General features: G+C 52.8%; 1 protein-coding gene across 3 annotated transcripts; it reads right to left on the reverse strand.

Moving 5' to 3' along the window:
* Nucleotides 1–212: 212 nt before the first annotated feature.
* Nucleotides 213–10637, reverse strand: MSTO1 (misato mitochondrial distribution and morphology regulator 1). 3 transcript variants are annotated; one of them, XM_054010337.1, is made up of 14 exons: nt 10525–10637; nt 9126–9255; nt 8713–8782; nt 6544–6619; nt 5539–5593; nt 4399–4540; nt 4131–4239; nt 3902–4036; nt 3462–3614; nt 2155–2286; nt 1663–1847; nt 1185–1289; nt 959–1074; nt 213–635 (listed from the first exon to the last, which is right to left on the reverse strand). In XM_054010337.1, exons 1-14 carry the CDS (start codon nt 10615–10617, stop codon nt 397–399), a joined length of 1740 nt encoding a protein of 579 aa, XP_053866312.1. In that variant the 5' UTR covers nt 10618–10637; the 3' UTR covers nt 213–396. The 3 variants fall into 3 exon arrangements, with proteins under 3 accessions (XP_053866312.1, XP_053866311.1, XP_053866310.1); XM_054010336.1 differs by having other exon boundaries at nt 213–632; nt 4131–4248; XM_054010335.1 differs by having other exon boundaries at nt 4131–4248.
* Between the last annotated feature and the right edge of the window lie 2455 nt (nt 10638–13092).

Below are 13092 nucleotides of genomic sequence, written 5' to 3' on the forward strand. Positions count from 1 at the left end.
GATACGGCAGTAAAAAACTTGTAATGTAATTATTGTATCATAAGATGTGTCCTGTTTTCAGGTGAAGTAAATGATTTCCCAGGCTCCAATTTTGCAAATTCCATTACTGTCCCCTTTTTATATCTGGAAAGGCTATAAGCTAAAATGTTCCATGGTTATTGTTCAGTATAAAGCATAAACCCCATTCTGTTGTGATAAATGATGAACACTGCTGCTGTAAATAGGTAAGTCATATACTTGAATTACAGATGTCTAAAGCCACCCTCTCCCTTTGTATAACAGCTGCAGCACAACTGTCACCTAATTTGCAGTAACATTTTATTCTTTAAAGTTAGTGGCCTAGTTCAACTTTAAAAAAAAAAGTTTCTCTTCTTCCTTAGGTGATAGGTAGTAGAGTTAGTCAGCATCTGCTTCATCCTCAGATTCATCCAACTCAGAGCTTGTTTTATAACATTGTGACAGTGTTCTTAGCTCATGGAGGGCCTCCTGAAAATCATAAAGTTCAATGCCTGCAGAGAAAAAGCTAGCCCAGCGCCGTACATCCACTTGATGCAGCTCCTTATATAAACGGTAGAGAGTGCTGTACAGAGCAGGTGATGATTGTAGTGCTGTTAGGACAGGAATGCTTTCAACTGCTGTGGAAAAAACATCTCCACTGAAACATCTGTCATCATTCAGAGTAGATCACTATGTCCCTGTCTCATTCTACTTTTAAAATAAGTGTTCTACTAGGGGAAGGGGTTTTGAGAAAGCCTATAGGACAATGCCATTGGTATGCACTGGCCCTATGCCAACAGCTGAAAAATAGCAAGCTTTAGAAGGGTGCCAGCTTGTTAATGTCCTCTATTAATTCAAGCTTAAAAAAAAAAAAAAGTGTTAACCCCTTCCTCAATCTGTTTGATGCAGCTGTATGCTACTGAGCAGTTTGTCACACACAGGGGGTGTTAGAGCATCTTACCTGTTGAGCAGCTAGGAAGCTTATCCAGGAGGAAACCTTGCTTGTTTAGAAGAGCAGAGAAAAATTGTGGGTATGGGGGTAACACTTTACATGGGCCCTGAATCAAATATGAGGTGCTGCCAAGGAAACAAAGTGAGGAAGAATTATCCAAAATTCACTATAGAAGTTTCATAATTAGCAGTCAGTGACCCACCCCCAAGCTGCCTAGTCAGAGCATATCACCAACCTGAATGTCCCTGGGCACCGAGCATGTAAGTAACTTCCCAAAACCTCCTCTCCAGTTTCACAAACATGGAGGGCAGACTTGGGTTGTGACCCTGGAGGAAGATTACTGCAAAGAAAAACATGTGAATGCATGTTATAGGAGTACCTGAACAGAGATGCTGGTAACTGTGGCTGAGCTACAAGGAGCCAGCAATGGTTCTATACTGATCTAAAACCAGAGCATGTACTAGAACAATGCAAGGGTACTGTAATTCTTAGTAATAAGAGATTCTCCCTTATTGACACCAGCCTGTCACATGGTAACCTGACAGGCAAAGCAGGCCTTCCACATCTCCTAAAGGTTACCTGCTTCAGCTCTTTTGGACAAGTAAGGATTTAAAGGCAAGAGTCCCTCCCTTAAGAAGCCCCTATTGTCAGAGACCACCACGGCTAGGGGCCAGCTCTGAAAGACAGGTACTTGATCTAGCCGTTTCTCTTACCTGATATGATTTTCTTTGCCAATTCCTCTCAGCACAACAGACTGAGCAAAACAGCAGCTGTCCTTTTGCTCCCCACATGAAGACAATGGTGTCCATGGCACTGCAAGCTGGTAGCTGCACAAAGCATCTGGGAGAGACTGACCATATGCCATAGGAAAGGGTACAGCAGTTCCTGCAGCCACAACCTGAGAGCCAGAGGGAGAACAGGCCAATAGAAATGTCTGTAATAATCTGGTCTCAGCTTTATCTGGGGATCAGGGGGACTCATGCAAGAGATCTGTATCCAAAACAACATGCTGCATCAAGGTCTGCTGGTAATAACATCCACATGCACAGAGGCTCAATTTACAGGCAAGAGGAAAGATTCTGCCACTGAGGTATGAAACAGAATAGCTATCGTAACACATTCACCATTTTACTTCTACCTTACACCAATGGTCACAGTGAGGCTGGAGGGGCTGAGTGATAATGATTTTCTTAAAAGAAAATTACCTTTCTCCCAGAGCTGTTAAATGCGTCAGCAAGCTGTACCATGGAGAACTGGGAGGAATGGAGTCTGTATGGAGCACTGAGGGTATCCAATGCTGTTGCCAAGATTGCACTGCTGTGATAGTTTAGAGAGGCCTACAGAAGAACAGTTGAACCACAGCAAAGTTACAGGAGGAAAAGGTCATTTAAGATTGAATTTCAGATTCTTTCGTTCCTTAACCAAACCAACTAAAGCAGTTTCTACTCAGAATGACCAAGGCAGAGCAAAACAGCCCAGAAGACAAATTGATGTTACATTTCAAAGCCTGAATAACTTGTTGACATTTATTCAGTAGAAATCTGTTAATAAAAACAATTGCTATTGCTGATTACCTCATTAGTAATTTCTCCAATGACAGAATTTAGTGTTATGGTCATCCCATATGTTCTGCTGTGCATTCCCAGTTGGGGGCTCAGGTCACTGAGACCAGGTCCTAGAATCTACAAAGTTTTGAGCTTTCTGCAATTCAACTAGCATTGTAAGAAGCTGATTAAATCAGAGTGCAATGAGTCAGTGTCTGCCTGCAATTACAACTTTGCACCAGTTTAGATTTCCTGTGCAGTCACCCATATGCATTAGCGCCAGCCTTGGACTGAACCAGTTAAACAAGAGTTGAGACTCTGCAAACTGAATTCAATTATGTGAATGAATCCATCTTAGTCCTGTAACTAGAGCCCTGCAAATCTGGATATCTGCTTACCATGCTTGCTGATCAGATGTGCATACAAATTTTGTATCTATGCAGGGCTCTACCTACAACACAAGGCAAGTATGTGAAACAATTCAGCAACCTACAATTATTACAACTAATGTTGTAAAGGGCCATAACCCAGAGTTAAAATGGAGAGTGCAGTAAATGGCAGCAAAGGTAATTGGAATGTAGGCTCATGTGTGAGCAGAAAACAGCTGGTAAATACTTCAGACCTGTCAGTAATCTAAGGATTATTAAACAGATCACCAAGGTCACTGGACAGACCAGAACTAAGGGGCTGTAGGTTTAAAATTGAGGAAATATACAGAGATGGAGTTACGTAATCAACTTCAAATGTTAGGGATAGGATTAGGCAGGTTCCCCGAGACAAACTATCTTTAGAACTTCCCCCTATATAGAACATAGCTTGATTTTTTTAGCATGGGAGGATTTAGCCCTTCTGGCATAAAGTTCTGACAACATAGAATATATACACTAGTGTGGTCAGGCCTTTCTAGACAGAAAGGGTTCCCAAAAGCTTCCAGTTTGTCTGCACAGTCAGTGACAGTGTATACTCACATCATAATGTACATATGGGAGTGTAACGGGGGCTTCTGGTTTGAGTCCCAGACTTCCATTGAGTGATAGTGGGCAAAAGAGTGAGCTGTGACTGGAGAGATGGACAATTCCCAGGACTGTGTTCATCAGCCTGTAAAAATCCTTCCAGGACACCTGCGGACAAAAGATGCCAAAAATCCACACAGCTCTGCTTGGCACTTAAACAATTTAGCAATTAAACTTGATGCCCCCCCTGATTAATCTGCCCCGGCCTTAGGCTCCTTTGGAAGTAAAAGTGCTATGCCAGGCAGATAGAAGGGCAGCTACTGTTGCAGTACTCACTGCACTGAGATGCTCTTTTGATCTATCCTCAATATCGGTTTTACAGGAAGCAGTCTGAGTCAGAATGTAGGCACCTATGTCAAGAGATCAGGAAGAGTCTTTTCCCACTGCACACTTACCCCAACTTTATGAATGACTGGAGTCAGTCCCCATGTCAGGATTCCTCTCCCTGAATACTCATCATGGAGAAGTTCTGTCACCTTAGCTCCAACTCCAGAAAATCCATTGTTCAAGTCGCACAGAATCTGAAAACCCTACACCGAAAGGGACAAATAGTGTTTGAATTTCTACCAAAAGTTCAATTGGCAGAGATTCCCAACCAGGTCAGGTTAATATAACCCCATGTACCTGCAGATAATCACACTCTTCCACATAGAAGTGCAATCTATCTTCCAGCTCCTCTAGGTAAGTGGGGTCATGCAGGAGGCTTTCACCTTGTCCAAAGGCTTCGAGTTGACTGGATTCCCTAACAGAAGGGACAAGGTGAGCATTTAACTCCACTCCCTCTTTTTGTGTCTTTTGGCACATATCCAGTTAGGCTGATCCCTAAATTGCAGTCAGCAGCTGTGCCCCTTCGTGGAGCTACCAGTTTGCATTTGAAGTGAAACAAACATACCCATCATCGTTGTACTGATGTATCATGAAGATGCTTCTGGGATGCAGACGCACTCGGAGGTAATCAGACCAAACCCGCACACTGCCTTCCAACTGGTGACCCTTCCGGGAAACATGCAACTGTGTAGGGAGCTGAGATACATCTGCAAGAAGAACATCTACAGATAAAGGTTCAGGTCGGAGGGTCCTTCCAACACTCAGCTTCTAATAACCCAGACAGTGGGATCACAAGGCTCTCTGCTAAAGTGTTTTTGATTTTAAACCAAACTCCCAGTACTTTACACATAATTCTCTTGGTAACCAAGTAACCTAGTCCCACACTTATTTCCTGTGCCCTTCACACCATGGCATTATCCCAAACCCCTGCCTGTCACAGACTCATAGCAACAGGATAGCATTATGATAAGACTATTACCTGTGCGTAAAATTATACTTTGTGCTAAATAGAGTGCTTTAGAGCTGAATCCTAGCATACAAAACCAATCAATGGAGGAAAGCAGCCACAGGAGGGAGTATGATGAATTTGGACTTAAAATACGAGGAGAGATTAATAAGACTGGGACTTTTCAGTTTGGAAAAGAGACGATTAATGGGGGATATGTCATAAAATCATGACAGATGTGGAGAAGAGTAAATAAAGTGTTATTTACTCCTCATAACACAAGAACTAGGGGTCACCAAATGAAATTAATAGGCAACTGCTTTAAAACAGAAGGAAGTACTTCTTCCCATCACACACTGTCAACCTGTGAAACTCTTTAGCAGAGGCTGCTGTGAAGGCCAAGACTATAACTGAATTAAAAAAAAACTAGATAAATTCATGGAGGATAAGTCCATCCATGGCTATTGGCCTCAGTTTTGCCAGAAGCTAGGAATGGGCAACAAGGGATAGATCACTTGATTATTACCTGTTCTGTTCATTCCCTCTGAAGCACCTGGCATTGGCCACTGTCGGAAGACAGGATACTAGGCTAGATGGACCTTTGGTCTGACCTAGAATGGCCATTCTTACGTTCTTTAATCGTAATTAATCTCATGATTGACTGCAATGAAGTCCCTTCCCCATTTCACTCGTTTTACAATTCTCCATTTCTGTGATCTTTGACCTAGACAGACAGACAGGCATGGAAGACTTACACACCTTTACTGAGAGGAAGAGCTCTGGGACTGAAGCCTCCATCAGAGGACATGCCTCCCTGCAACAAAAAGCCCCAGAGACAGATTTTACTATGGCTTTGCCTCTCTTGTAAATGGGTAACAGGGCAATACAGTGGGATGGGGCTCTGAACATTGTTCTACATCTGTGCTTCTATGGTACGCTGTATAGTCCATAAAGTCTCATTCATTTCTCCAGTGATTTTATCCTGAATGACCCCAAAGTGGTTCACATAAACAGCAGTACTGTGATGCAGGCAACAACTAGTATAATGCATGCTGCAGGGCACTAGGGGAGGAGTGCAATCTTAATCAAGGACACCAACGGTAGATGTTCAGCCTGAATTTGTAGGACTACTGCCAAGCTACAGAGATGTGTTATTTGGACAACATTTCATCCATTTCTTTCACATCAAAACAGGAGACCTTTGATTTGCACAGACAGCTGAACATTAGAGAAAAGACCCTTTCACAGCTCTTGAATCCTCTGGAAAAAAACCTACTGTTGGTGCAATTCCAATGGCTGTCTCTGGTCCATTTACAGTTGTACTTTTTTCACACAATCTGTGCAAGGACAGCTTTCCCTCCTACACCCATCACCAATAACTAAATCCAGAACCTATAGTCCTGCCTTTACTGCAGCTTCTCAGTCTCTCTGCCCTTGAGCATTGACACTGGAGACATGGAGAAGTCAACTGCTCTGCTGGTCTTCTGTTCAGAAAGGCCTTAGGAAGGTTTAAGAGGGAAATAATTCCAACCACATGTTCTTTTACAAAAAAAAGCAAGCAGGCAGATCAACAGGATCTGGCCAAGTTTGTACATGGGGTAGCTGGAGTAGAAAGGTCTAGACACCAAAACCTACCAACAAGAAAAGCAATAATATCTAACAAAGCTTGTTGCCAAGACCAAAACCCTGTTAATTTAGCATCTCTGGTTCTAGGATACAAATCAAACCCATTCAGTCTCTACACCTTGAGTTCTGGCTTCTCACCTCCAGTTTGCTGAGGTCCTGTAGAAAAAGGTTCTTTGCAGGAGGGTCTTCTTGATGAGTCATCAGATTACCCTGCCTGAAAAATAAATCCCCTCATTATTTGTACTACAGGAGCACAAGGAGGCCTCAGAGAACAAGGTCGCACTGAGCACTCTACATGCACGTAGCAAGACGGTCCCCCTCATCCCAAAGAGCTTACAGTCTAGTATCTAGCTCACTAAATACAACCTGGCTCTTGAACTGTGATAAGAACATTGCTCTATTATGGTAATTCCTAATTAATTACAATAGCCAATACTGCATGTTTCAGAAGAAGATGCAAGAAACCACCTAGTGGACAATTCTAAGAATAACCTACCCAGAGGGGATGATTCCTTCTAACCTCGAAGAGCAGCAGAAAGAATTATTCTGTTCCAGGTCCATGGGACTTTACTAAAAGAGGTTGCGCCTGTCAGTTTCTTTAACTTTCTTTAATTTATATCAGGCCATGGAAGAGAGGGAGCAAGAGGGGAACTTTCGCAAATAGAAGAGAACTTCAGTGTTGAGCTGTGAATCCACTTGGGGACACAGTTTCAGGCTGAGAACAGAGGTCTCAAACCTTTAATCATGACCTGCCGTGCAGCAAGAGGAACTAGATTATTAATTATCTGCAGTCCAGTATCATGCATGGCATACTAGGTCATTTTCATACAAACAGGAATCACAATCTCTTCCCAAAGCAGAATTTACAATCTAAGAAAAACAAACATTAGTCTGGGTCCAGAGGTGGGCAACAAAAATGATTAGGGGGCTGGAGCACATGACTTATGAGGCTGAAAGAACTGGGATTGTTTAGTCTGCAGAAGAGAAGAATGAGGGGGGATTTGATAGCTGCTTTCAACTACCTGAAAGGGGGTTCCAAAGAGGATGGATCTAGACCAGGGGTAGGCAACCTATGGCACGTGTGCCAAAGGCGGCACACGAGCGGATTTTCAGTGGCACTTACACTGCCCGGGTCCTGGCCACCCATCCGGGGGGGGCTCTGCATTTTAATTTGATTTTAAATGAAGCGTCTTAAACATTTTAAAAACCTTATTTACTTTACATACAATAGTTTAGTTTTATATTACAGACTTAGAAAGAGACCTTCTAAAAACGTTAAAATGTATTACTGGCACGTGAAACCTTAAATCAGAGTGAATAAATGAAGACTCGACACACCACTTCTGAAAGGTTGCTGACCCCTGATCTAGACTGTTCTCAGTGGTACCAGATGACAGAACAAGAAGTAATGGTCTCAAGTTGCAGTGCGGGAGGTTTAGGCTGGATATTAGGAAATACTTTCACTAGGAGGGTGGTGAAGCACTGGAATGGATTCCCTAGGGAGGTGGTGGAATCTCCTTCCTTAGAGGTTTTTAAGGTCAGGCTTGACGAAGCCCTGGCTGGGATGATTTAGTTGGGGATTGGTCCTGCTTTGAACAGGGGGTTGGACTAGATGACCTTCGGAGGTCCCTTCCAACCCTAATATTCTAAGATTCTATGATCAGAACCAAAAGCAGCTGGAAGCTTCAGAAAGCTGAGGACTGAGTAAGAAGCCCTGAAAGCACACAGAGGCATTAGAAACCTTAATGACAGCAGTTGTTAGTGAGAGGGGAGAAGCCAGATTGGAGGGGACCCAGGATAGCACCTAACATGTCTCTGACACCTCTAATTTTTTACCCCACGAAAGCTTATGCCAAATAAATTTGTTAGTCTCTAAGGTGCCACAAGGACTCCTCGTACTTTTTGCTGATAAAGACTAACATGGCTACCACTCTGAACCCTAACTTTTATGGTCATATAGTACAGCCACAACACCTGAAAGCAGCTGTGCAGTGACTGAGCTAAGCCTTGCAGCTGACCAAGTAGCACCATTACAATACAGTGCATTCACTAGTGCTTCCAGGCCACTACAAAGGCACAGCTACAAATCTCTCACTGAGCTGCTGTCCATTTTAGAGCAGAGCATGATATGGCAGAGAGAGAACAATACGTCTAAGAACTTGCAGCTGGGGAAAGACCAACAGCGGAGGTCCATCTAGGTCTAAGTGCAGGCTCCAGAGAAGAGGGGCAGGAGGCACATGACCCACGTTGTTGCAGCAGTGTAACCTCTCCAGCTAAGAGGATGAAAGAACAAATGGTAACACTCACCATGCTACCGAGGTGTCTATTTTCGTGTCCCCACATAAACATCCCTCTTGTTTCAGAGAGTTCAGGCTTCCTGCACAAGAGAATAGGTCACTGAAGCTGCTGCCCAGTATATTGTCAAGGTTTGCAGTACTTGGGACTAAAGATAGTAAGAAATCTCACCATATTCTCCACTCTAGATGAATCCCACCCCACAGAGGTTTAAGGCTAGTACTACCAGGCATCATGCGCCTGCACAGAGAGTGGGATGAAGTGATGTTTCTAGCACCACAACATCCGGGGTGTGTGTGTCAGCAAAGCAATTGCCCCAGTGGAGAGGGCATCCCACCAGCAAGATCCTTTCCAGGTACCTCCCACGGACCATTGGCATCAGGGTCCCACTCACGCCCCCGGGGTGCAGCAGCCCCCACCCCTACCTTTCAAGTCCATAAGGATGAGTCGAGGTGTGTATGTCTCCTGGCGACTGAGGGTCCGCCCAGCCCGGTACAGCACATCGGGGCAGATCTTGCGCTCCTGCACCTCTGATTCGCAGCGCAACGCAGCATCCTGCGGTGGAGAGAGGCGGTCGGTGCTACCAGGAGACCGAGCAACTCCCCCCCCCCACACACACAGCTGGTGTCCTGTACCTGACAGTCCCCATTACATCCCCACATATTGCCCTCCCCACAGCCTCCGCGGCTGGAGCGGCCCTGGCGGGGAGACGAGCGGGTGTGGGATGAGGCAGGCTAGACCGGGGGTGTCGAGATCAGCAGCCCAGGCCAGGAAACAGGCGGGCCAGGGAGATGGTTTTGCGGGGATTAGGGACAGGGGAGGGGAGATGGGCGGAGGGGGCAGTGTTATGCCGGTGCCGGGGAGCCCGGTGGGGAGAGTGGATTGGGGCGGGAGGAAGGGGGAGGGACCGAGGCAGGCCGGGCCCTTGGGGCGGGAGGAAGGGGGAGGGACCGAGGCAGGCCGGGCAGGTGGGGGGCAGGGAAGGGAGAGGGGGATGGGGGGGCCCGGGGCAGGCGGGGGACCGGGAAGGGAGGGGGGAGAGGGGGGGGACCGAGGCAGGCCGGGCAGGTGGGGGCAGGGGACCGGGAAGGGAGGGGGAAGATGGGGGGAGGGACCGAGGCAGGCCAGGCAGGTGGGGGCGGGGGGCAGGGAAGGGAGAGGGGGATGGGGGGGCCCGGGGCAGGCCGGGCAGGTGGGGGCGGGGGACCGGGAAGGGAGGGGGAAGATGGGGGGAGGGACCGAGGCAGGCCGGGCAGGTGGGGGACCGGGAAGGGAGGGGGGAGAGGGGGGGACCGAGGCAGGCCAGGCAGGTGGGGGCGGGGGACCGGGAAGGGAGGGGGAAGATGGGGGGAGGGACCGAGGCAGGCCGGGCAGGTGGGGGCGGGGGGCAGGGAAGGGAGAGGTGGATGGGGGGGGCCCGGGGCAGGCCGGGCAGGTGGGGGACCGGGAAGGGAGGGGGGAGATGGGAGGGGCCGGGGCAGGTGGGGGCGGGGGACCGGGAAGGGAGGGGGGAGATGGGAGGGCCCGGGGCAGGTGGGGGTGGGGGACCGGGAAGGGAGGGGGGAGATGGGAGGGGCCGGGGCAGGTGGGGGCGGGGGACCGGGAAGGGAGAGGGGAGATGGGGGGGCCCGGGGCAGGTGGGGGCGGGGGACCGGGAAGGGAGGGGGAGATGGGGGGGACCGGGGCAGGCCGGGCAGGTGGGGGACCGGGAAGGGAGGGGGGAGATGGGAGGGGCCGGGACAGGTGGGGGCGGGGGACCGGGAAGGGAGGGGGGAGATGGGAGGGGCCGGGGCCGGTTCGGGACAGGGCCAGGAGGCTCCACACCTGTAGGTTCCACCAGTGCGCGCCCACGAACCCCGCGTAACTGCCCAGCTGCAGCGTCAGCGCCGCCCGCGGGCCCCCACCTGCCTCGACCATGCTTCGAACGCTGGCCACAGGACGGGCTGGGGGCGGGGCTTAGCCTAACTACTTGACCCCATTGGCTGAAGTACTTGCCATTTGAGAGTCCCACCAATCCGCAACTAATACCGCCAAATGTGGGCGGGCCATCTCCTGATTGGAAGCGGCGCAACAGCGACCGGGTCGCGTAAAGTAGCAAAACAGTCACGTGGGACTTCGCCGCCCGTCAATCTTCGTGCCCGTTGCGATTGGGCCGCCCTGGCGCCTAGACTCCACCGCCGCAGGGGCTGGGAGCTCGCGAGACCGCGCATTCGAGTGCGCGCGCAGCGGCACCACCTGCCCCTCGAGCCCACGGGTCCCGCCCCCCCGGGGCACGTCGAGAGCCAGCCCCAGAGCAGGAGCAATGGGGCGGGGCGAGAGGGGCCCCCAGAGCGCGGGGCCAGGCGGGGCCATGGGGCAGGGCGGGGCGAGAGGGGCCCCCAGAGCGCGGGGCCAGGCGGGGCCATGGGGCAGGGCGGGGCGAGAGGGGCCCCCAGAGCGCGGGGCCAGGCGGGGCCATGGGGCAGGGCGGGGCGAGAGCAGCCCCCAGAGCGCGGGGCCAGGCGGGGCCATGGGGCGGGGCGAGAGCAGCCCCCAGAGCGCGGGGCCATGGGGCGGGGCGAGAGCAGTCCCCAGAGCAAGGGGCCATGGGGCAGGGCAGGGCGAGAGCGGTCCCCAGAGCGAGGGGCCAGGCGGGGCCATGGGGCAGGGCGGGGTGAGAGCGGTCCCCAGAGCGAGGGGCCAGGCGGGGCCATGGGGCGGGGCAGGGTGAGAGCGGCCCCCAGAGCGAGGGGCCAGGCGGGGCCATGGGGCAGGGCAGGGCGAGAGCGGTCCCCAGAGCGAGGGGCCAGGCGGGGCCATGGGGCGGGGCAGGGTGAGAGCGGCCCCCAGAGCGAGGGGCCAGGCGGGGCCATGGGGCGGGGCAGGGTGAGAGCGGTCCCCAGAGCGAGGGGCCAGGCGGGGCCATGGGGCGGGGCAGGGTGAGAGCGGCCCCCAGAGCGAGGGGCCAGGCGGGGCCATGGGGCGGGGCAGGGCGAGAGCGGCCCCCAGAGCGAGGGGCCAGGCGGGGCCATGGGGCAGGGCGGGGCGAGAGCGGCCCCCAGAGCGCGGGGCCAGGCGGGGCCATGGGGCAGGGCGGGGCGAGAGCGGCCCCCAGAGCGCGGGGCCATGGGGCAGGGCGGGGCGAGAGCAGCCCCCAGAGCGCGGGGCCATGGGGCGGGGCGAGAGCAGTCCCCAGAGCATGGGGCAGGGCAGGGCGAGAGCGGTCCCCAGAGCGAGGGGCCAGGCGGGGCCATGGGGCGGGGCAGGGTGAGAGCGGTCCCCAGAGCGAGGGGCCAGGCGGGGCCATGGGGCGGGGCAGGGTGAGAGCAGCCCCCGGAGCGAGGGGCCAGGCGGGGCCATGGGGCGGGGCGAGAGCAGCCCCCAGAGCGAGGGGCCAGGCGGGGCCATGGGGCAGGGCAGGGTGAGAGCGGTCCCCAGAGCGAGGGGCCAGGCGGGGCCATGGGGCGGGGCAGGGCGAGAGCAGCCCCCAGAGCGAGGGGCCAGGCGGGGCCATGGGGCAGGGCGGGGCGAGAGCAGTCCCCAGAGCGAGGGGCCAGGCGGGGCGGGGCCATGGGGCAGGGCGGGGCGAGAGCAGTCCCCAGAGCGAGGGGCCAGGCGGGGCCATGGGGGGCGGGGCCATGGGGCAAGGCAGGGTGAGAGCAGTCCCCAGAGCAAGGGGCATGGCAGGTGCCTCCCCAGGCAGCCCAGTGCAAGGGCACTATTTACAAGCTGGCAGTTGCCAGACACACAGTGGCCCATCCGGTCCTGTGCTGCCACACAACCCCCACCCAACAGCCCCCAATTCCCTGTGGCCAGTGCCCCACGACCCTGCCCCAAATGCACAGCACCCTGCACCCCACCCCTCTGCCCACAGTCCCACAACTGCCCAGCACCCCACACAGAACCCCCACTCCCTAGTGCCCCAATACACACAGCTCTTCTTCACCCCCAAGAGACCCACTCCCCCAAGCCCTGCCTCCCAGCCACACTCACTGGCCCTGCTGGGAGGCAACTGTAGCTGCTGGGCTGAGCCAGTAGCGCAGCCAGGGCTGGTCCCGGGGCCAGGAAGCGCTCCAGCCCCTCAGGAGTGGTGCAGTCAGCCAGCCCAGGGCCTGCCCTGCTGAGCTCCCTCAGGACCTACTTGCCTGGAGGGGACCCACCCCACGCCCTCAACAGACTGGCCAGGCTTCTGCACCAGTCCCAGGTAGCTCAGCTCCAGGGAGACAGGTGGGGCCCTACAGGTGGTGGGAAGCAGAGACTGCCTGGAGCTGGAGGTGTGCTGGGGTTTGGCCAGGGGGTGGAGAGGAGCCCTCAGCCAGTTGACCGAGAGGAGGAAGTGGTGGGCGGGAGGGAGCCAGCAGGGTCTTGGGGTGTAGTGCAAGCGGAGTAGGCCGTGGCCCCTTTTCAGCATGG

This window comes from Malaclemys terrapin, chromosome 21 (assembly GCF_027887155.1).
Source record: "Malaclemys terrapin pileata isolate rMalTer1 chromosome 21, rMalTer1.hap1, whole genome shotgun sequence".
NCBI classification, from domain to species: Eukaryota; Metazoa; Chordata; order Testudines; family Emydidae; genus Malaclemys; species Malaclemys terrapin.

Excerpts from the sequence above, each read along its gene's own strand:
- MSTO1 (XM_054010335.1), bottom strand. The coding sequence starts at position 10,617 with ATGGTCGAGGCAGGTGGGGGCCCGCGGGCGGCGCTGACGCTGCAGCTG. Across the intron at positions 4,541-5,538 it reads AGCTCTTCCTCTCAGTAAAG|ATGTATCTCAGCTCCCTACA; the intron begins GTGTGTAAGTCT and ends TTCTTCTTGCAG. Across the intron at positions 1,290-1,662 it reads GGCAAAGAAAATCATATCAG|TAATCTTCCTCCAGGGTCAC; the intron begins GTAAGAGAAACG and ends TTTTCTTTGCAG.